The sequence below is a fragment of the Myxocyprinus asiaticus genome, chromosome 24 (genome assembly GCF_019703515.2).
Source record: "Myxocyprinus asiaticus isolate MX2 ecotype Aquarium Trade chromosome 24, UBuf_Myxa_2, whole genome shotgun sequence".
Taxonomy (NCBI): Eukaryota; Metazoa; Chordata; class Actinopteri; order Cypriniformes; family Catostomidae; genus Myxocyprinus; species Myxocyprinus asiaticus.
Window position 1 is genome coordinate 36,801,998 of NC_059367.1, and position 24,966 is coordinate 36,826,963.

General features: G+C 36.3%; 1 protein-coding gene across 6 annotated transcripts; it reads left to right on the forward strand.

Annotated features, from left to right (window-relative positions):
* Positions 1-1,231: 1,231 nt before the first annotated feature.
* On the forward strand, positions 1,232-24,548 carry rnf122 (ring finger protein 122). Of its 6 annotated transcripts, none has more exons than XM_051654279.1 (7): positions 1,232-1,582; positions 7,164-7,238; positions 9,325-9,481; positions 13,915-13,960; positions 14,431-14,472; positions 14,806-14,888; positions 20,640-24,548. In XM_051654279.1, exons 2-7 carry the CDS (start codon positions 7,217-7,219, stop codon positions 20,752-20,754), a joined length of 465 nt encoding a protein of 154 aa, XP_051510239.1. In that variant the 5' UTR covers positions 1,232-1,582; positions 7,164-7,216; the 3' UTR covers positions 20,755-24,548. The 6 variants fall into 6 exon arrangements, with proteins under 6 accessions (XP_051510239.1, XP_051510244.1, XP_051510242.1 ...); XM_051654284.1 differs by having other exon boundaries at positions 9,382-9,481; XM_051654282.1 differs by lacking the exon at positions 7,164-7,238 and adding an exon at positions 20,432-20,529 and having other exon boundaries at positions 20,640-20,778.
* The last annotated feature ends 418 nt before the right edge of the window (positions 24,549-24,966 follow it).

A 24,966-nucleotide genomic window follows, 5' to 3' on the forward strand; every position in this document is an offset into this window, starting at 1 on the left:
ATGCCATACATATAAAGAACATGGGTAACACTTTACAATAAGGTTCCATTCGTTCACATTAGTTAACATGAACTAACAATGAACAATACTTTTACAGCATGAATTAATCTTGGTTAATTTCAACATATAGTAATACATTTTTTAAATCAAAAGTTGCATTAGTTAACATTAGTTAATACACTATGAACTAACAATGAACAATTGCATTTTTATTAACTAGAAATAACAAAGATTAATAAATGCTGTAAAAAAACATATTGTTCATTGTTAGTTCATGATACCTATGTATGTTAAAGGTACACCCAAAAATACAAATTCTCTCATTATTTACTCACCATCATGCCACCCCAGATGTGTTTGACTATCTTTCATCTGCTGAACACAAACAAAGATTTTTACAAGAATATTTCAGCTCTGTAGGTCCATATAATGCAAGTTAATGGTGACCAAAACTTTGAAGGTCAAAAATGCATATAAATGCAGCATAAAAGTAATCCATACGACTCCAGTGGTTAAATCTATATCTTCAGAAGTGATATGATAAGTGTGGGTGAGAAACAGATCAATATTCAAGTCATATTCTTTTACTATAAACCCCCACTTTCACATTCTAATTTTGGTGATTTTCATTCTTCATGCATATTGCCATCTACTGGGTAGGGAGGAGAATTTATGGTAAAAACAACTTAAATATTGATCTGTTTCTCACCAACACCTATCATATCGCTTCTGAATATATAGATTTAACCACTGGAGTCGTATGGATTACTTTTACGCTGCCTTTATGTGCTTTGTGGAGCTTTTTTTGTTTTTGTTTTTTTTTGTACCAATTCACCTGCATTGTATGGACCTACAGAGCTGAAATATTTTTCTAAAAATCTTTGTGTTCTGCAGAAGAAAGAAAGTCATACATCTGGCATGGCATGAGGGTGAGTAAATGATGAGAGAATTTTATTTTTGGGTGAACTATCTCTTTAACGAATGGCACTTATTCTAAAGTTTTTCCAGAACATGTCAATAATATTTACTCATTTTTGAAACAGCTACCAATTACATTATTATTTTGTATGGGAATTACTCGTATTAACATGTAGCTAATATGAACACTGTAATGTAAAGTGTATTTTATCGTCTTGTTTGTGTCTTCATACGCGAGTCACAGATGACAACAGAAATATGTGTTGGAGAAGATTGGCTCAGTCGCGCGCCCATCACTCCGGCTGGGAGGGACTTTAATTCGCTTTTGTTTAGTTCTCAGTGGATGCCAACATCTTTGTTTGCTCACAGCCACGACACACGATCAAATGTAAAACGAAGGACGTTTACTCTGCATTACACACAAATAGAAGCGAACGACTGACGGTGGATGTTTTGAATGTGTCCACCGCGTGACCCGATGACTTGAGCACAACTTAACATCGCTGTAAAGACGTGTGAGGAGGATTGCTTTTAGTCAAATGAATCCAGATGCGCTGAATGGCCAGTCGGACAGAGGGCATCATCTCTGTATTTATAAACACACATCCTGTCACATAAAGAAAACTAACGGGTGGATTAATGCGCCCATACCAGTGGTGCAACGGTAAGAACCAAAACATTTTCTGGAATAGTGTGGAATTGTGATGTCATTGTGATGCCTATTATACTTAAAACAAAGGGTTAATATGGGAGTCATTACATATTCAAAGAGCGTGTTTATGATAATGCGCTTTTGCCATGTACCAGATATGTCTTCAGTTAATACACTCTTTGTTCAATGATACACTTTATAAAAGGGCATTTATCATTTGATTGACAGCTTGTTGTCACCTCACACCCACTCTTAATGTTCAGTGTCATTGAGGGTGTGACACTTCAATTAGACTGGCAGATTTAAAATGACAAATAGCCTGAAAGACAAACAACATGATATATAAACAAATATTGACAATCAAATGCATATTACAGTTTGTCACCCCTTTATTGATATTTCCACAAAACAATGAAGATGTGGCATATTCTTAGATAAATCTAGCTACTCTCCTCATTCATTGAAAATATGTCATTACACCCTTGTTCCATATTTGTAGATCATTCCATATTTGTCTTGAAAGCGCTTCATAGATGAGAAGCCTTCTAATCTCTGGGGTTTTTAAATATTTTATGGAAAACTCTGAAAAAGTGCTCAAATGCACATTCATTTTTGGTACGAGAACTTCAATAAGAAAGCAGCTCTTTTTACTTCAATATAAGTACATTTACACACATGAACTTTCATGTTATCGCATTTAAAAAAAATATCTGACTGATATTCAGTGTTTGAAACAGACAGAAGTATTTGATGTTTTGCTGTGTATTTTTATTATTCTCTCATCAGATTGCACCTTCAGAATTTCTCCAAGCAGTGGAAAAAAATTACATAACCTTTTTATGTTCATTTGAACACCAGATCTTTATTATAATTAAGCATTAAAATTCAATTAATTAAAGTTATGTACTTATATATTTATACTGCAGTTATCAACAGCAACAAGCTATTTATGGTTGTAAGTTGTAGATTTTATACAGTACTGTGCAAAAGTTTTAGGTACGTAAGATATTTCACAAAAGCATTTGTCTTAAGATGGTTATTTATATCTTCAGCTTTAGTGTGTCAATAGGAAATATAAATGTTAGACTCCCAAACTTTACTTTTGCGAATAGAAGAACAGGGAGCCCTGCAACAGATGTCATGGCCCCCACAGAGCCCCCCACTGAACATCGTGTCAGTCTGAGATTACACGAAGAGACAGACACAATTGAGACAGCCTAAATAGATAAAATAACTGTGGTGAATTCTCCAATAAGCTTTGAACATCCTCTCTGCCAACAACCAAGAAAAACTGTATCCAGGTGTACCTAGGAGAATTGGTGATGTTTAAAAGGCAAAGGTGGTCACACCGAATATTGATTTAGCTTTTTTTATGTTTACTAGACTTTGTATGACATTAAGTGATAAATGAATACTATTTATGTCATTATTTTTGAAGAAATCCTCACCACGCAACATTTTTCACAAGTGCCTAAAATATACAGTACTGTATATTTTGTACTCACAATAAAAAGTGAAACAGTGAAGTTGTAGCCTTAAGGGACCCTCATGCCATTCCAGATGTGTATGACTTTCTTCAGCAGAAGAATATTTAAACTCAGTAGGTCCAAACAATGCAAGTCAACAGGGTCAAAACTTTGAAGCTCTAAAAAGCATATAAAGGCAGCATAAAAGTAATCCATATGACTCCAGGGGTTAAATCCATGTCTTCAGAAGCGATATGATAGGTGTGGGTGAGAAACAGATTAAAATTTAAGTCCTTTTTTTTACTATAAATCTCCACTTTCAAACAGCCATACTAAGCACTCTTCTCTCCTAAGAGTTCTTCTTCTGTTTATGTCAATTTTGCATTCTTTTTGCATATTGCCACCTTCTGGCAGGCATGGACTGACCATCGGGAGCACCGGGACTTTTCCCAGTGGGCCGGTCGAGTAGTAGGCTGATGTGACTAACTGGTTGCATTTTGCAGCCGTTTTTTCCACTCGTGCAACTACAATATCGCCCACTCTTATTTATTAACCACTGCCATGTACTGCTGCGCATGGAAAACATCAAATACTCCAAAAGTGTGATGAAACGGTGCTACGCTTGTTCTGCACAGTTCAGTGGTAAACACAGATATGGAAACCTTAAGGCTCCATGCAAAGCTTGTTGAAACCAGATTAATTAACTGTAGATACTATGATGTTTTGGCAGAAATATTGTATTTATATGTAATTAATGTTACTATAATTATATTAAATATTGTATATTAGGGGAAGATAAGTCACTTTTAAGGCAGTCGATTTTTTTTTATAGTTTCTACATGGATATTGTTTTTCATTACAAATTCCATAGTTTGTTTTTTAGAAACCAAAATTACATCTAACCATGGTAATGAGGAGTATGGTTTTACCTGTGATTACCATGAACTTACTAATACCACAGTTAAACTCTGGATACTATGGAAAAACTGTGGTAAATTAGGGCCAGAACAAAGGAGAATTTAACAAGGTAGCTTTAAAGCCGGAACCCTGTGAATTAAGGTTGAAGCTATGAGTTTTATCATCTGTAAATATGTTTAGTTCTAATGAACTTTAATGGAAAATGTCAATTCAATAATATGGAGCCTGATGAAAGATCAATATCAGTTAAGATGTCCTACTGTCAGAATGTTTGAAAATAGCCTTATAAATAAATAAATAGGTGTTAATTAACTTTTTCACCAACACCAATCATATCGCTTCTGAAGACATGGATTAAACCACTGGAGTCGTATGGATTACTTTTATTCCGCCTTTATGTGCTTTTTTTGAGCTTCAAATTTTTGGACCCCATTTACTTGCATTGTATGACTTACAGAGCTGAAATATTCTTCTAAAAATCTTCATTTGTGTTCTGCAGAAGAAATAAAGTCATACACATCTGGGATGGGATGAGGGTAAATAAATGATGAGAGGATTTTCATTTTTGGGTGAACTATCCCTTTAAGGAGCTATTTCTACCTGATCTAAACTTAAAAAAAACTTTTTTTGGTGTAACCAAGTGTAATCAGGTTGATTCAGTTGTATTAAATAATATTTTTGATGTTAATAAAACATAAACATAACACACATTTTAAGGTTACCTGACAGGCAGTTGTTTGTGATCAAAGACAATTCATTGAAGAATTTGATATGTTGCCATTGCATTTTGATGTTAAACAGCCAATCGTAGAACAGGAAGTTCCCATCTATTTCACATTGTCATCTTGGAAATGCATTGGTGCATTTTTCAATATAGGTCAGCAGGTTTGCAAAAAGCTCCACTAACAAATGTGTCAAAGATCCGGCTTGCTAATATAAAACAACACAGTTTAAATCCCAAGTTGGGGTGACTCAGCCCTGCTGTATCACTATTATGGCCTTGAGAAAGACCCTTAACCTCATGTTGGTCCCGAGGGACAGCCCCCGCACATGGCTTTCTGTAGCGTTCTGTTAGTGAAGGAAATGTGTTTGTAAATTGGCAAGCAACTATAGTGGCCTAGTTTGCTTTTGTGCTCTTTTCTGTATGCTTATGTATGTCTTTTCCTCACACCTCCTCATATTTGCCTCCTGTCTTAGAGGAACAGTTCACCCAAAATGTAAATAGTTACCTACCTTTATGTTGTTCCAAACCTGTAATACTTTCTTTCTTCCGTGGAACACAAAAGGTGAATTTTTGAAGAATATCCTGACCACTCTTTTTCACAGGACTTGGGATGTCAAGCCCCAAAATGACAACATAAAAGATGTTTAGCTCTAAAAACAATGCAATTTCTCATATGAACATGCATGTCACTAGCTATGTTTCCATCCAAGTTGCGAATTTAATTTGTGCAAAAAAAACCCATAATTTCGCAAAAACAATGTGTGAATAAAGCTGCGTTTCCATCCCATGTGTTCAAAAGAACAAAATCGCCACTTCCGAAGAATATTTTGCCACTGTGAATCTTTTATTGATAAAATACTCACGCAGACAAAACACTGTAAAGAACTTATCTCATATCTGGGAGCGACAGTGCATCACACAGTTCTGGGAGCACTATGTGTGTGCGTTCCTTCTTCCTTATTTCTTTGCCGTGCGGATCTATAAAATCTATAAAAACCTGCTCTTCGGCACAGTTCAAGTTTGTATTCGACTTATTTGCTTTGCAAACTCATTGCAGGCTTTGGACTTTCAGAACAACGTTATTTCAGTTAAGATACAATGATTGGTCCGCTTGTTAGTCCAAATATGAATTAATTGTTCAATTGTTCAAATTTTTTGATGCGCATCTTGTATATCTAGTAAATTCAATAGGAGATTATTCTGTAAATGTGTTTTCATCATATTTTATGCACATTTCTTCTTATTGAATAAAAAATTTATCCACCTCAAGCGAGCGTGTACGTTTTTTATGTGCATTTTGGAGATTTCTTTCGCATTTTGGTGTTTACATCCAGCAGTTTTTATGCGATATCCCAAAATGCGCATAAACATACATGGATGGAAACCCAGCTACTGTGAATGTGCTTCTCTCATGCACTCATGAACGGGCAACGGACATCAAGATTTTTTTTAATTTAAAAAATGACTTTCTGAAAAATTTAATTTTAGGTTGTTTCTCACCAAAACCTGTCAAATGCCTTCAGAAGACTTGGAATACGATGCACGAGTCACATAGACTACTTTTATAATACTTCTGGGTGTTTTTGAAGCTATAAAGTGAGGCACTAACCACTGCCATTGTATTATAAAGACAAACCACACTGAAAAAAATAACTAGTAAGATTTACTTAATTTTTTATTTAGCCAGTTTTTGCACACAGTTTTTCAAAGTAAATTTTCATGGTATAAAATTAAGCAAAAATCTACATAACTTCATGACATAGTATTGATTAAAGTGAATGAGTAAATTTAACTTAAGCATTTCAGTTAGTACAGTAACATTTACTTACAAATCTGATGTACATGTAGTAAAATTTAAATGATCATTTCACATGTTGAACTTTCCTTATAAACACATGTTTAATTGTGTACGGCATGACAAGCCTTACACAGGGAAGCTTAATGCATGCTATGTAGTCTATTGTACAACATCACCTTGCATTACTTGCGATAGAATCAGGGCTGTGCAAGTCCTCAACACTTGGTGCGCAAAATACAATGACCGTAACAATGAAAATGAAAAAATTGAATAGAAAATAAACATCAGGCTTCACACAACTTCAGTTCAACAATAAACATGGTGTAAATAAACTTGCAAACAGTGAAACCATGCAAGCTAATTAATTATTCAAGCTCAGTGGATGCTGGGTACACCAGCTTCTAAATGTTAAGTAAAATCAACTTATTTAATTTACCAGTAGAATTTACTCAAATTAGCAAATAAATAAGATTGATACATGATGATGCATTGTAAAGATCACAAACAATCATGAATAATATTTACTTATAAGCTAGAACTTTATTTTTACATGTTTGAATTTAAGTGCAAATGTAGATTTTACTTAATATTTTCAAGTTCACACTTAAACTAACTTATTCAATTTAGAAAGTACATAATCTTTTCTGCTATATTTACTTCACCACAACATTTTGTTTTTTTCTTCAGTGCAAGTGATTCATTAAAACATCTCCTTTTGTGTTCGGCATAAAAGAAGTCATATGGGTTTGGAAAAACATGAGGGTGAGTAAATTATTACAGAATTTTCATTTTTAGGTGAACTATTCCTTTAAACTAATTATCAACATGAACATAATCATTTGAACACATTTAAGCCGGTCGCACACCGTAGAAGCACAGTGTTGCGGGTAGGACAAAGGAGCAGACATCGCACACAGGACATGCCGTGCCAGTGGCAGTTGAAATTTGTGAATCTAGTCACCATACACACAAAAATTATGAAGGTTTTTGTACTTCTTCAAGAATAAACAAAGTGACGTTGACGAGTTTGCAGGTTAGTGTATGAAACAGCTGCAACGGCACAAACTGAACGATTAGAAATGGCGAAGTTCATTATGCAATTTCTCAGTATGTAGCCTTGAATGGGCTGTCAAACCATAAAAAGACTACTTGTAACTGTAAATACATTGTGTAGGCTATATGAAGGATGCATACAGTATACACAATATATCATCCAATCACTGGTAGATTAAATAATCTACATCCTTTAATAATGATTTGGGTCGAATTTAATGGAAAACTATCTGAGAGGTGCTCCGTGGCACTGCAGAATTTTGAGCAGCCTCCGGAGTCGTAACTGGCCACTCGCAGTCTGTCGGCAGCGGTGTGTGTACATTCAGAGGAACCAATTGTTTTGAATTTTAGAACACGCTGTATTGTCTGCCAGACATGTCCAGTGTGCGACCCCCTTAAGAAAGACTTTATCAGTGAGGAGTATGAGAATGAAGTGGAGAGAGACAGAGACCTCGATACTGCTTTGGTATTGATTTCCCACTGTTTGAAATTCCGACTCTACTTGAAGGGGAGGTGGCTCCCTCTCAGTAGAAATGATGTTAAGTGACAGTATTATTGATTTCTGTTGTTCCAGGTAACTTGTGAAGTGATGCCAGAGACTGCAGAAAATGAAATAGCTTGTGTTTATGGAACCAGAATACCATGGGCCAAGTTATCATTAATTTTAGGGCTGTATATGTTTTGGGGATTTCAATGGCTAAACTAAACCCCCAATCTTAAATATGTGGTTAAGGCCTTGCCTTAGCCTGATCCTAAAATGCTACATTATTTGTACATTTAGATACTTATAATTTGAATAGATTGTAAGTTACAGTGTGCCTTGCAATCACACATTATAACAAAAGCAAAAAAACAATGGAGCCTTACAGGGTTGAAGGTCAGTACCTCAAAAGTGGCTTTAACTGCTTAAATAGCACATACCGTTACACCACATGATATTATTCTGTCAAAATGTTGTACTTTTTTGCACCAAGAGTCAGAGGCCAATACAAGTGTAAATACTGATAAAGACTATGTTGTGGTTAAACCATGTGGTCAAAAAGACTTACGGTTTCACTCCCTCATATAATGGCAGAAAGGTCAAAGCATTATTTTGAGTGTGGGAAATGTATTACACATCATAACAGGGTTGAACAGAATGTTCAAGGACAAAATACAATTCTGCATTTTCTCATAAAATTCATAAAGCAATTTAGAAATCATTTTCAGACATTGCTTTTGAGATAATAGAGTTAATAGAGTTTAATCCATCTTGCAATTAGGCTGTTTTACAGTATATGATCCACAGGCATCAATTTGTTATTAGTTATTAGGCATTTCTGCTCTTGCACAATGTGAACACAGCACGTGGGGAAGTTAAACTGGGCACTCGTCCAGTCACAGATCACAGATGTATTACTAAAGAATGCAATATCATGCTGTGTGCTTGGACTGCACAACCAGGCTGCATTGTGTCATAGTGTGGCCCTGAAATGAAATTGTTGGTGGAATTTCCTTTCCACCAGCTGTTCTTAATCTATGATTATTCAAAGGAGGGAAATTACACTCAATCAGTATTAAGCAGTTGGTCCTGGTTTCTTGTCCAATGTGGAAATGAACTGTAATATAAGTGTCCCACTTTATCTGTATTCACACTGTCTGTTCTAAGATGAACTGACTGTTTTTTCTCTTTCAGAAATCTGTTTTGTAATTCAGAGTAGTTCTGTTTTAATTAAGTGTTCAATCAGTGTTAATTTGACATTTTATTGTTTTGTTAATGTACTTTACTGTGTGCTCTGAATCACTGCATGTGTAGGGTGCTTCTGCAGTTTGGGACTTATATACTCCATTAAGAACTGCACTATGTCATCAGTTACCTTCCAGGATCTGCCTCTCAATATCTATATGGTTATCTTCGGCACGGGTATCTTTGTCTTCGTACTCAGCCTCATATTCTGCTGCTATTTCATAAGGTACTGTAAATCTGAACTCACACACACACAAGCACATAAATAAACATAAACAGGTGTATATCTGGTGTATATATGATTCGCTGTAGGACAATAGAAGCAGGTGGTGAGGAGTGTTATCAGGAATGTAGTGAAATGTGACAGGAAATTGCTGTATTGAAAACACACAGGCAGGCAGATGTTTGCATGTTGAGGGTAGTGTGATGTTGATCGTGTGAAATCAATGCAACTGTTGTATTACAAAGCAAATCAAACCATTTCAAATATCTGAACAATCTGCCCCTGTCTGACATTTTATCTCTTCAGTTCTGTTATATTCTACTTTATTCTTTTCCTGCCCTATTCTAACCTGCCTTCTTATATTCTAATCTATTCTTCTTCATCCTTCGTTCTCTACTCAGTCTGCCCTCTCCTTTTCTATTCTGTTTTTTTCTGTTATTTTCTTTTTTGTTCTATTCTATTCTGTTCTATTCTATTCTATCCTACTGAACTCTTCTCTTCTCTCCTTCACTCTCTCCTGTTCTATCCTATCCTATAGTTTCATACCCTATCCCACTAGTCTTTACCCTTCTCTTCTCTATCATTTCCTATTCTATTCTATTCTATTCTATTGTATTCTATCCTACTCAACTCTGCTCTTCTTTCCTTCACCCTCTCCTATTCTATTCTATCCTATTGTATCCTACCCTATCCTTCTCAACTTTACTCTTCTCTTCTCTGTCATTTTCTATTCTATTCTATTTTGTTCTGTTCTGTTTTTCTTTATCCTCTCCTATCCTATCCTCTCCTGTCCTTTCCTTACTCTTTTCTTTTCTGCTCTACTCTGTCCTCTCATATTCTATTCTATTCTATTCTATTCTATTTTTCTAACCTATTATATTCTACTCAAATCTTCTCTTCTTCACCCTCTCCTATTCTGTTATATCCTATCGTATCCTACCCTATCCTACTCGACCTTACTATTCTCTGTCATTTCCTGTTCTATTCTATTCTATTCTTCTTAATCCTATCCCACTCTACTCTTCTCTACTCTCCCTTTCCTATTCTATTCTATTCTTATTTATCCTGTCCTACTCTACCCTACTTTACTCTGCCCTCTCCTATTCTATTCTATTCTATTCTATTCTATCCTACTCAACTCTTTTCTCCTTCACTCTCTTCTATTCTATTCTGTCCTATCGTATCCTACCCTATCCTACTTGACTAGGATACTATTATATTGTTTTCTATTCTATTCTTCTTTATCCTATCCTATCCTACTCTACTTTTCTCTACTCTGCCTTCTATTCTATTCTATTTTGTTATATTCTTTTTTTATTTATCTTCTCCTGTCCAATTCTACTCTGTTCTTTTGTACTCTACTCTGTCCTCTTCTATTCTCTTCTCTTCTCTTTTATCCTATCCTATCCTATCCTATCTTATCCTTTCCTACTCAAATATTCTCTTCTCTCCTTCATCCTCTTCTATTCTAATCTGTCCTATGGTTTCCTAACCTATCCTACTTGACTTTACTCTTCTCTGTAATTTCCTATTCTATTCTATTCTGTTCTATTCTACTCAACTCTCCTCTCCTTCACCCTCTTCTATTTTATTCTGTCTTATTGTATCCTACACCCTATCCCACTTGACTTATCTCTTCTGTCATTTCCTATTCTATTCTATTCTATTCTATTCTATTCTATTCTTCTTTATCCTATCCTACTCTACCTTTATCTACTCTGCCCTCTCATATTCTATTCTATTTAGTTCTATTCTTTTTTTATTAATCCTCTCATATCCTATTCTACTCTGTTCTACCCTACTCTACTTTTCTCGACTGTGCCCTCTCCTATTCTATTCTATTCTATTCTATTCTGTCCTACCTACAGTTGAAGTCAGAAGTTTACATTCACCTTAGCCAAATACATTTAAACTCAGTTTTTCACAATTCCTGACTTTTAACCATAGAAAACATTCCCTGTCTTAGGTCAGTTAGGATCACTACTTTATTTTAAGAATGTGAAATATCAGAATAATAGTAGAGAGAATGATTTATTTCAGCTTTTATTTCTTTCATCACATTCCCAGTGGGTCAGAAGTTTACATACACTTTGTTAGTATTTGGTAGCAATGCCTTTAAATTGTTTAACTTGGGTCAAACATTTTGGGTAGCCTGCCACAAGCTTCTCACTATAAGTTGCTGGAATTTTGGCCCATTCCTCCAGACAGAACTGCTGTAACTGAGTCAGGTTTGTAGGCCTCCTTGCTCGCACATGCTTTTTCAGTTCTGCCCACAAATTTGATATCAGATTGAGGTCAGGGCTTTGTGATGGCCACTCCAATACCTTGACTTTGTTGTCCTTAATCCATTTTGCCACAACTTTGGAGGTATGCTTGGCGTCATTGTCCATTTGGAAGACTCATTTGTGACCGAGCTTTAACTTCCTGGCTGATATCTTGAGATGTTGCTTCAATATATCCACATAATTGTCCTTCCTTATGATGCCATCTATTTTGTGAAGTGCACCAGTCCCTCCTGCAGCAAAGCACCCCCACATCATGATGCTGCCACCCCCATGCTTCACAGTTGGGATGGTGTTCTTCAGCTTGCAAGCCTCACCCTTTTTCCTCCAAACATAATGATGGTCATTATGGCCAAACAGTTAAATTTTTGTTTCATCAGACCAGAGGACATTTCTCCAAAAAGTAAGATCTTTGTCCCCATGTGCACTTGCGAACTGTTGTCTGGCTTTTTTATGGTGGTTTTGGAGCAGTGGCTTCTTCCTTGCTGAGCAGCCTTTCAGGTTATGTCGATATAGGACTCGTTTTACTGTGGATATAGATACTTGTCTACCTGTTTCCTCCAGCATCTTCACAAGGTCCTTTGCTGTTGTTCTGGGATTGATTTTCACTTTTCGCACCAAACTACGTTCATCTCTAGGAGACAGAATGTGTTACCTTCCTGAGCTGTATGATGGCTGCGTGGTCCCATGGTGTTTATACTTGCATACTATTGTTTGTACAGATGAACGAGGTACCTTCAGGTTTTTGGAAATTGCTCCCAAGGATGAACCAGACTTGTGGAGGTCCACAATTTATTTTCAGAGGTCTTGGCTGATTTCTTTTGATTTTCCCATGATGTCAAGCAAAGAGGCACTGAGTTTGAAGGTAGGCCTTAAAATACATCCACAGGTACACCTCCAGTTCAGTGCACCCCCTATCAGAAGCTCATTGTCTAAAGGCTTTACATCATTTTCTGGAATTTTCCAAGCTGCTTAAAGTAATAGTTAACTTAGTGTATGTAAATTTCTGACCCACTGGAATTGCGGTATAGTCAGTTAAAAATGAAACAATCTGACTGTAATCAATTGTTGGAAAAATTACTCGTGTCATGCACAAAGTTGATGTCCTAAACGACTTGCCAAAACTATAGTTTGCTAATATGAAATCTGTGGAGTGGTTAAAAAATGAATTTTAATGACTTCAGCCTAAGTGTATGTAAACTTCTGACTTCAACTGTAACTCTTCTCATCTCTCCTTCACCCTCTCCTATACTAATCTATCTTATGGTAACCTACCTTATACTACTCAGCTCTACTCTTCTGTACTCTGTCATTTTTATATCCTATCCTACTCTGTTCTTTTGTACTCTAGTCTACTCTACTCTGACCTTGTCTATTCTATTCTATTCTATTCTAATCTTCTTTTCTTTTCTTTTCTTTTCTCTTCTCTTCTTTTCTCTTCTCCTCCACCCTATCCTGTTCTATTCTATCATATCCTACCCTTTCCTACTCAACTCTTCTCTACTCTGACATTTCCTTTTCTGTTATATTCTATTCCATTCTATTCTATTCTGGTGTACGTGTGATGGATCATTATATCACTGTGCAACTGGATCTTTTACTTTTTGTTGTGAAAAAATGGCAAAATACATTAGCTTACATAGAATGCTAAGTGCAGCAAGAGGAGCCCTATAATTTATGATCATTTTAGAGTCTCTCTCATGGTAGTTGTCTAGTGTCTATTGGACAACATGTAAATCATGTCAAATGAAAATTATAGCCCTTCAAGTGTTGTGTGTGAATTAGCATTCCAGACACTTCAGAGCTTGTGTCGTGAGCAGAAAATGATGTCAAATTCTCTCTGTTCTATTGCTGTGCAAATCAGTGATTCATCAGTCAAATTTAACACAGGTTTTTGTAATCCTGGCTCTGAAAAAGACTCATGCCTGCATATATCATTATGATTCATTTAGTTGTGTCCGACAGATATAGACACATTAACTGTTTTAATTTTTCAGTTTATTCAGGATTCCTCACCTATTGTGGAGACTGCTCTCCACTGGATCACATCAGGCTATTAGAGAAATGCTGTGGTTTAGCTTTCATTGTATGGATGTCATATTTCATGTCCTTTTTCAATAACTGTATGATTTATTTTCCCTTTCTCCTCAATAGTAAATTAAGACACCAAGCCCAAAGTGAACGCTTTGGATACAGAGAGGTAAGAGTGGCCGATATGGATTAAAGTTGTCATATATCTACATTTTTATCACTCTACTTATCTAGGCTAACATCACAGCATGTGAAATGAGGAAAAATGCTTGCTTTTGTAACAGTTTCAGATTTGCTGTCAGGTCACCAGGTCCAATATAGTCGGTGACACAAGAATGAAGAGTTCTGGTTTTCTAGCTCTGTTTCAATTTATGGTCTTTTTGAACTGGGGAGGGATTTTTGAGATCTGAAAGTCTGGGCATGTCTGCATAATACATTGAACTCTTTTATTTCAAAAGGGAAAAGGAAATGTATAGTCGATTTTTCATCACATATATCACTCCTTTAAGCAAAAAATCGAAATGATTTGGACTATGTATTGTGATGATTAAATGAGGTAATCTGAATAAGATCGATGGGTGTGGTATTCATTCCTCTTCAAAGTATTGAACTATTTACTTGCTTGTGTGTACATTGCAGGTAATCTTAAAAGGAGACCCCAAGAAGCTGAATCTTCATGGGGTAAGAAGAGATCACTAGTCTTCTGTGCTTTTTAGGTGGCTATACTAAAGCATGTAATTAAAAAGAGTTTGTTAGATTTAAAATGATTAAATAGTTCTGTTCAAACACTTTTTAAAAATGTGTTTTTAAACAGTAACCTTAGAATTGTTTTTTTGAATAGTATAGAAGTTATTTTTATTCGTCACTTAAAAAAAAGCTTTTAAAGAGTTTTTCTATTAATTTTTTTTCCCCTTCTCAGTGTGTATTTCTGTCTCCTACCCACATGTTTTCACTTTTTCTCCTGGTTTATTTGTGTCTCCACACCTTTGTGTCTTTGTTTTGTTTCCTCCACAGCAGACATGTGCCGTGTGCTTGGAGGACTTTAAGGTGAAAGATGAGCTAGGAGTGTTGCCATGCCAACATGCCTTTCACAGGAGGTGAGAAATAAGCTGGTGTGTAACAGCTGGTGTTTATAAAGCAGCAGTGCTGATCTGGAGCCTGCTATTGTTAGCAGCACTGTGAATGTAGACAGGTGAAGGGTCTGATCCTGAATCAAAAATTACAGCTATAGACACTGCTCTGATTCTCTTTACTGCCCTTTGTATGCAGGGCCTTTTTATACTGATGACCGTTTTATATACACCAGGGTGTTTTTTAAGGCAGATGCTATTTGCATCCTGGATCACATAGTAACATACACTATGCATTCTCTATGGTAACATATAGCATAAATAATAGTATATAATATAATAACATATAACATTTTATATATTTTATTATATGATTATATGTAAACAGTATTAAATGTAGTATATTAAGGTCATATACTATTGTATAATAGTATATTATTTAACACATATGAGCCCCGATTTCCTAAAGGTTTCCGTGTATAAAAACATGTGCAAATTTGATAGCACACTAAAAAAAGGTCCGAGCTGATCTAGTAATGTAGTCTTTTAAAGACTGCGTCTTTCAGATGTGCAAAGTATCACGTCTTGACAATTTTTGTGTTTCCCCAAAATGAATGTGCAATTTAGAGGCGTGCCTCCAAATGCGCATAATAAAGTGAGGTCTAGATGCAAATTATTCAAATTGCACCCGCAAAGTGATTTACAAAGCTACGAGAGCAAATTAATACTCATGAAAAAACTGTTTTATTCAGTTATTTTAAAACTCGATATCATAACTGATAACATCATACGTCTATTAACAATTTATGCCCAAGTGATGTCATACTTTAATGTTTTAAACATTGTTTTTAACTGCTGAAATATTGTAAAATATTTTAAGTGGCAGTTCTTTCCAGTAGGCAGGCCCATACGCACCTGTACGCCAAACAGGTTTCGTCTTGATCCCGTGAAACTAACAGGGAGCGCCAGTTCTGTACCGTGCAGCTTCCTGTGTCTCTCTCATGTGCAGCTAACATTGCCATGGTCAAGGTAATAGCGGTGTGAAATTCAGATTTAATTTAAGTATACATCAGTGGTGCGATGGCTTAACGTGTTCATAATATTGTATTTTCTGTGTGAATTATGAACATTTCAAGTGAAGAGTGTTGGTGCATTTTCATCAACCACTCTTACACTTGTTAAATAGCAGGGATTTTCTGGTGATATCATACAATCTTATAAATAAACATATAAATGCCATATTGAATAAAAATAAAATAGTATTTAGTGAGAGCTGTAATGTAATTGCATTTAGTGCAAATACCACACGCAAAAGCCTCCTTTTGGAGGGTGTGTCCAACATATTTGCACTTGTAGTTATTTGTGCGTTTTTTCTTCACCCGCAAAACACCCACGCCACGCACACACAATTTCATAGACTGCATAAGCAAATTAGCACCGTTATTTGAGATCTTAGTAAATCGGGGCCATAGAGTGGGGTGCAAAAGTCCACAAGAGAAAATGCTTCTATTTCTATAGTTTTATAATTGAACACAAATATTTTCATTACAAATTATACTATCAGCAAAACAATTTGACTTAAGGTTGAAATATTTACGTTAATTTCAGAATTTCATTTTGGTGCAATTTCAATCTTGTGAGCTTCAATTCAAGCAAAGAAATCGGTAAATGTTACAATTTTGCTGACATTTAATTAGTGACCTAGACATAGTGAATTTTGAAAAAACAAACAAACAAAAAAGTTATGATGTAAAATAAAGAAGAAATACATAAGATTTCTTGGTCACTTATAAGCACATTTGTGACACTGACCAAATAATTTCTTTGTACAAAAGGTCAGATTTCCTTGTCCATTGTACAAGCTGTGAAGTATGACATAACACTTAAAGGAATATTCCGGGTTCAATACAAGTTGAGCTCAATCAACAGCATTTGTGGCATAATATTGGTTACCACAAAAATAATTTTGATTCGTTCCTCCTTTTCTTTAAAAAAAGCAAAAATCCTGGTTCCAGTGAGGCACTTATAATGGAAATGAATGGGGTCAATCCATAAATGTTAAAATACTCACCGTTTCAAAAGTATAGCCACAAGACATAAACAATATGTGTGTTAACATGATTTTAGTGTGATAAAATCACTTACTAACCTTTTCTGTGTAAAGTTAAAGCCAATTTTACAACGATGTAATGTCAACAAACCCCTAAACCGACTGTAAAATTGAAGATATAAACAACTTTATAGCTCAAATAATACACAAGTTTTAACAGAAGAATTAATGTAAGTGCTTTTATAAAATTATAAGCTTCACATTTCTGACTTTAAACCCTCCAAAAATGTGTCCCATTCACTTCCATTGTAAATGTCTCACTGTAACCTAAATTTGTGCTTTTTTAAAGAAAAGGAGGGACAAGTCTAAATTATTTTTTGTGATAATCAACATTATGCCACAAATGCTGTTGAATGAGCTTGAAGTGATAGTTCACCCAAAAATGAACATTCTCTCATCATTTACTCACTCTCATGCCATCCCAGATGTGTATGACCTTCTTTTTTCTGCAGAACACAAACAAAGATTTTTAGAAGAATATCTCAGCTCTGTTGATCCATAAATACAAGTCTATAGCGGCAATTAGGAACCTTCAATAAAAGTTGATCAAAAGACATGAGCGCTCTGGTGGGGGAGTAAGGGAGGAGAAGGTCACTGATATATTGGGGTGTGAGACCAGATAGTGCCTTATAGACAAAAATCTGAATTTTAAAATCGACCCTGTATTTCACAGGAAGCCAGTGTAGAGATGCTAAAACCGGGGAAATGTGATCCCTCTTTCTTGATCCTGTTAAAAGCCTAGCTGCCGTGTTTTGAACCAGCTGTAGGTGGGATAACGCAGTTTGGGGCCAATGTACAATGAGTTACAGTAGTCTAACCTTGATGTAATAAGTGAGTGGATCACAATTTCCAAGTCTTTATGGGAAATACATTTTTTTTATTTTAGCGATAGATCTCAGGTGGAAAAAGCTACCCTTGACAACAGCACTGATCTGCTTATTGAAAAGTAACAAGGAGTCTAAAATCACTCCAAGACTCTTTGCATGATCTTGTACATTTGACGTCAGAGGACCTAACTGGGCAATCAGGCCAGGTAAGTAGGACATAGAGGAACCTAAAATCAGAACTTCGGTTTTGCTTTCATTTAATTGTAAGAAATTGTTTGCCAGCCAATGTTTAATATCTTTGAAGCCATTAAGGGCATTCTCAGATGAACAATTCTTGCCTACACTCACTGGGAAATAAAATTGGGAATCGTCAGCATAACAGTGATATGATATGGTGTAATTATTAAAAATAGAGCTCAGAGGAAGCATATACAGTGAAAATAACAAGGTCCTAAAATCGACCCTTGAGGGACACCACACTGTAATTGAGCCGACGTAGACCTAAATCTACAGAGAAGGTTCTTTCTTTTATATAGGAGGAAAACCACTGGAGGGCTGTACCCTGGATGCCAACCATACATTCTGGACGATCGAGAAGAATATTATGGTCGATAGTGTCGAACGCGGCACTGAGATCTAATAAAACTAAGATGACAGGTGAACCTGAATCCATGGAGAGTAAAATATCATTAGTGACTTTCACAATGCAGATTCAGTGCTGTGCAAGTGTCTGAAACCAGACTGAAATGTGTCTAAAATATTAAATGTATTTAGATGGGAGTAGAGCTGCAAATAAACAACTCTCTCCAAAATCTTGGAAATAAAAAGCAGTTTGGAGATTGGTCTGTAATTGTTGTGTATTGCCGGATCCAAAAAAGTTTTTTTAACAAAGGATGTAGAATTGCAAGTTTAAAACTACTTGGAACAACTCCACTTGCTAATGAGCTGTTAATTATAGCTGTCACACTGGAACTGATAGTCATGAAAACTTGTGGAGGTGTGGAGAAAGAATATCCAGCTTGTAACTGGAACGCTTCAACTTAGAGACTACATGTGCTGACGAAACTGGTTCAAGTGAGTCAGGGAGCTGGACGGGGAAGGAATTAGTGGTTGATCAAATTGTGAAGGTACAATCGTACCTTTAATCTGCCCAATTTTGTGAGTAAAGAAGTTTAAAAATGTTTCAGAGGTCTCTTGGGTGGCATCCAGAAAAGCATTTGTAGTTGGGTTTAAACAGAATCAATTGTTTTGAACAATAGTTTTGGTCGATTTGCGTTATCAGTGATTAATGTAGAGGAAAAACTTTGCTTTCACTTCCTTTACAGCTCTTTACAGATAGTTCGTTAACCACTCCTTTAAAATGTCATAAGATACTCAGCTCAGCTTTTCTGCACTCTTGTCTGAGAGCGCTGATGACATCATTTAGCCAAGGCTGTGAAACACATTTAACTCTCCTTGGCTTAAGCGGAGCGACATTATCAAGTGTAAAAGTACAAGATTTATTAAAAGCTTCAACCAATGATTCAGTGTAGAGTCCAGCTAAGACATCATCTGTGAAATGCGTTCGATACAATTCTGAAAGAAGATTGGCAGTAGATGAGTGAATGGACCGGGAGTGATGTAAGGGCTGAGAAAAAGTAGGGAGAGGACACGTAGACATAGACTCAAATATTATTGAATAATGGTCAGAAATGCCAATATCTAAGACCTTTAAGTTGGTTACAGAAAGACCATAAGATAACACAAGATCTAATGTATGACCCATATCGTGAGTAGGACCAGTGACATGTCATACAAAATGTAAAGACTTAAAGAAAGTGAGGGAGATAAATTCATTTACCAGAGGTTTTGATGGACAGCTTACATGAATATTAAAATCCCCAAGAATCAGGAGTCTGTCACCATAAGACACCAGTCCAGGGAGAAATTCCAAAAGTTGTTGGATGAATTCCTTATTAAATCTGGGAGGTCTGTACACAAGTGCACAGAAAGCAGGACCCAAGATGTCAATCTTAATTAGTTGGACCTCAAAACTGGAATACATGTCCATAGACAGTGTCCTGCATTTAAAAGTGTTTCTACAAACAGTGGCAATGCCACCTCCTCGCCCTGAAGTCCGTGGGGAATTTAAAAAGTCACAGCCTGGCAGTGTTAGATCCCCCAGGGCCATTTTTTTGTTTTTGGTGATTTGCATTATTCGTGCATATCGCCATCTACTGAGCAGTGAGGAGAATTTATGGTAAAAATGGACTTAAACATTGATCTCTTTCTCACCCACACCTATCATATCGCTTCTGAAGATATAGATTTAACCACTGGAGTCGTATGGATTACTTTTATGCTGCCTTTTTGGAGCTTCAAATTGTTGGTACCCATTCACTTGCATTGTATGGACCTACAGAGCTGAAATATTCTTCTAAAAATCTCTGTTTGTTTTCAGCAGAAGATAGAAAGTCTTATACATCTGGGATGACATGAGGGTAAGTAAATGATGAAAGAATTTTCATTTTTGGGTGAACTAACCCTTTAAATTGTTTTGAACCCGGAATATTCCTTTAAAGTCTGCTGGTTTTTTAAAAAAAGGGACAAACCCTTTGATATATTCTGCCTCATCTTCCTGATCTCCTCAATAGGAAATACAGTATATCAACACAGGAAAGAAAACGGTGCTTGTCAAAGAATTTTATACCATCTTTGACATGACATGAGATAACCTACAATAGCATTTGAGGTTTGAATTTTGCATATCATCACATTGGAAAAAATTTAGAGTTTTTTTCCGAAAGTGAAATAGATCTTGATGTATATTGGTGGACTAAACCTACAATGTGTATGTTGCAGGTGTGTGGTGAAGTGGCTGGAGGTGCGCTGTGTCTGTCCCATGTGTAATAAACCCGTCTCTGGATCCACCGAGCAGCACCAGAGCATAGGCACGTTACTGGACGAGCTGGTGTAGCACTGGATGCTTCTGGAAAAGGGACAGGACTGGCATCAGACGTTATGTGTGTTCCACCTCTCTGGAGATTTTTACATACATAAACAGCTGGACTGTACTTCTCTGCAACTTTATGGTCTAATTGTGACTCTAACCTTATGTAAAGTCAGGTTAAACCTTTAGCTCGAAGACGAAGGGGCAAGTTTTCTCAATTCCAGAGTAAGCGAAACCTTTTCTAAAACACAGGGCCATAGCAAGGTAATCTGGGCCCCGTGACTGTATGTTGCTCTGGGCCCCTTTCCTATTAAAACATACAGTTTAGAATTTGTTGTGGGGCCCCCTGGACCTTTGGGCTCCTAGAATCGTTACCAACTTTCACCCCACTAGCTATGGCCCTGCTAAAACATACTGTCACTGAAGATTCTTGAATGAAGACACTTTTAAATACAGGATTAGACATTGTCTTCAATTAGAAAACAAGCCTATCATCTCTCTAATTAATTTATCATTGAATGCCATTAGTTAAACTGAATGGCACTAAATAGCATTCCAACACCTGAACGTCTGAACGCTGCAATGGAGACAGACAGCAGCAAAGTGCACTGGGCCCAAATAACTTTTTCACAGTGGTGTGTGTATGTAAGAGAGAGTGCCTGTTTTGTACAGTAACCATTTGTAGTAATAGATGTCTTGTCCATTATGGAATGTATGTGCACAAATCATCGACTGTCTTAAGAGATTTTAAGCAAACACTACCACAGTTCTAGGACACTTAGAAATGGACTGCCGGTGAAAACACAAGTGGCTTTCCTTTTGTATTTCAAGTTGTTGTGTTTGTTCACTGTAACCTGGTTGCCATTGTTACTGAAGTGTTTAGGTCAGTGTTTTCACATGGGGAAAAAAAGCCTTTTGATGGAATTTGTCTTTGCAGTATATTTTTTTGCTTGTCTATGACTGTGTCTGAAACTAAAGGTAGTTACCTTGGTGCTCAGTCAGTCAATGACTTAACAGTCAACTATTTTTAATGAAGGTACCTCCTTTGGAAGGTGTTTTAGACAGGCTTTCAAAGCATTATGTCATGTCTAATGGTGACTGGAGCTTTTAAGCTTCAAAAAGGACACAAAAGCACCACAAAAGTTCCATAAAAGTAGTGCAAATGACTCTTGCTTGGAATAGCGACTAGTATATTCTTCAATATTTTTCATTTTGTGTTCCACTGCAGACCTGCCTTGTCTTGAATCTGCCTTTATTTGTCTTTTAAACAAGACACACTTTAAGCTAAACAAAGCATTTAACGCTTCAGAAATACCAGTTTAATAATGCATGTGATAGAACATGACTTTTTTTCCCCTTATATTCCATTATGTTCAAGCATCGCAGTGGTTTAAATCACTGTCGGACAGAATGTGTCTGTGCTCTAGAAGTCAAACTAACATTTAAGGATTATTCTGCGTTCAATACAAGTTAAGCTTAATTAACAGCATTTCTGGCATAATATTGATTAGCAAAAATTTATTTAGACTAGTCCCTCCTTTTCTTTAAAAAAAAAGCACAAATCTGGGTTACAGTGAGGCACTTACAATGGAAGTGAATGGGACCAATCCGTAAACGTTCAGATACTCACTATTTCAAAAGTATAGCCACAAGACATAAAGGATGTGCATGTTAACATGATTTTAATGTGATACAATCACTTACTAACCTTTTCTGTGTAAAGTTATAACCAATTTTACAACTTGTTCATGATGATGCAATGTCAACAAACCCTAAAATGACAATTTAAACAACTTTACAGTTCAAATAGAATAGAACAAAAGAATACAGTGCTTTACTTTTTCCACATTTTGTTATGTTACAGCCTTATTCCAAAAATGATTAAATTCATTATTTTCCTCAAAATTCTACAAACAATACCCCATAATGACAATGTGAAAGAAGTTTGAAATCTTTGCAAATTTATTAAAAATAAAAAACAAAAAAAATCACATGTACATAAGTATTCACAGCCTTTGCTATGACACTCAAAATTGAGCTCAGGTGCATCCTGTTTCCACTGATCATCCTTGAGATGTTTCTACAACTTGATTGGAGTCCACCTGTGGTAAATTAAGTTGATTGGACATGATTTGGAAAGACACACACCTGTCTATATAAGGTCCCACAGTTAACAGTGCATGTCAGAGCACAAACCAAGCCATGAAGTCCAAGGAATTGTCTGTAGACCTCCGAGACAGGATTGTATCGAGGCACAGATCTGGGGAAGGGTACAGAAACATTTCTGCAGCATTGAAGGTCCCAATGAGCACAGTGGCCTCCATCATCCGTAAATGGAAGAAGTTTGGAACCACCAGGACTCTTCCTAGAGCTGGCCGCCCGGCCAAACTGAGCGATCGGGGGAGAAGGGCCTTAGTCAGGGAGGTGACCAAGAACCCGATGGTCACTCTGACAGAGCTCCAGCGTTTCTCTGTGGAGAGAGGAGAACCTTCCAGAAGAACAACCATCTCTGCAGCACTCCACCAATCAGGCCTGTATGGTAGAGTGGCCAGACGGAAGCCACTCCTCAGTAAAAGGCACATGACAGCCCACCTGGAGTTTGCCAAAAGGCACCTGAAGGACTCTCAGACCATGAGAAACAAAGATTGAACTCTTTGGCCTGAATGGCAAGCGTCATGTCTGGAGGAAACCAGGCACCGCTCATCACCTGGCCGATACCATCCCTACAGTGAAGCATGGTGGTGGCAGCATCATGCTGTGGGGATGTTTTTCAGCGGCAGGAACTGGGAGACTAGTCAGGATCGAGGGAGAGATGAATGCAGCAATGTACAGAGACATCCTTGATGAAAACCTGCTCCAGAGTGCTCTGGACCTCAGACTGGGGCAAAGGTTCATCTTCCAATAGGACAACGACCCTAAGCACACAGCCAAGATAACAAAGGAGTGGCTACAGGACAACTCTGTGAATATCCTTGAGTGGCCCAGCCAGAGACCAGACTTGAACCCGATTGAACATCTCTGGAGAGATCTGAAAATGGCTGTGCACCGACGCTCCCCATCCAACCTGATGGAGCTTGAGAGGTCCTGCAAAGAAGAATGGGAGAAACTGCCCAAAAATAGGTGTGCCAAGCTTGTAGCATCATACTCAAAAAGACTTGAACAAAGTATTGAGCAAAGGCTGTGAATACTTATGTACATGTGATTTTTTTTTTTTTTATTTTTAATAAATTTGCAAAGATTTCAAACAAACTTCTTTCACGTTGTCATTATGGGGTATTGTTTGTAGAATTTTGAGGAAAATAATGAATTTAATCCATTTTGGAATAAGGCTGTAACATAACAAAATGTGGAAAAAGTGAAGCGCTGTGAATACTTTCCGGATGCACTGTAGCTACAAGTGCTTTTATAAAACTATAATCTTCACATTTCTGCCTTTAAACCCTCCAAAAATTGGCCCCATTCACTTCCATTGTAAGTGCCTCACTGTAACTTCAATTTATTTTAAGAAAAGAAGGGACGATTCAATTTGTGGTAATAATTTTGCCACAAATGCAATCGATTGAGCTTAACTTGTATTGAACCCAGAAGTATTCCTTTAACAAGGTAATTTCATACAATTTTCTTAGGATTTTTGTTTTGGAATATGTAGCAACTCAATGTAATAACTGCACATAATGTAATAAGTATTACATTATTGATGGAATAAAATATTCATAATGTAATAATCTCAACTTATATCTTGAGCTCATAATGTAATAGTTTTTATATTATGAGAATTTTATTACATTATGAACTCACCAAAAACACTTAATTAAAATGTAATACTTTTGTCATATTGTAATAATTTCCAAAACAAGTGTCCTTTTTAAGGCATAAAAAAACATTGGTATTCCTTTACAGTACATTTTTAAAATCTAAATCTAGTCTTAAACTACACACAAAATGCACCAGATTTAAATATTCATGCATTTATTATTATTAATAATATTATTAATATTATTGTTGTTGTCGATGTTGTTGATGTTATTATTTATTTATTACTGTACATTACTTCTAATATATATATACATAAGCCAAAGTCACTTGTAGTCTTCAGTTAAAAGAGGACATCAAATGCTTTTCAATTTTACAACAAAAAGGTATACATACTGATAAATGACAAATAGTGTGTGATAACACTGTGTAAAAAGTAACGCCTACGTTGTAAAAAACAAAACAAAACAAAAACAACAGTATCAA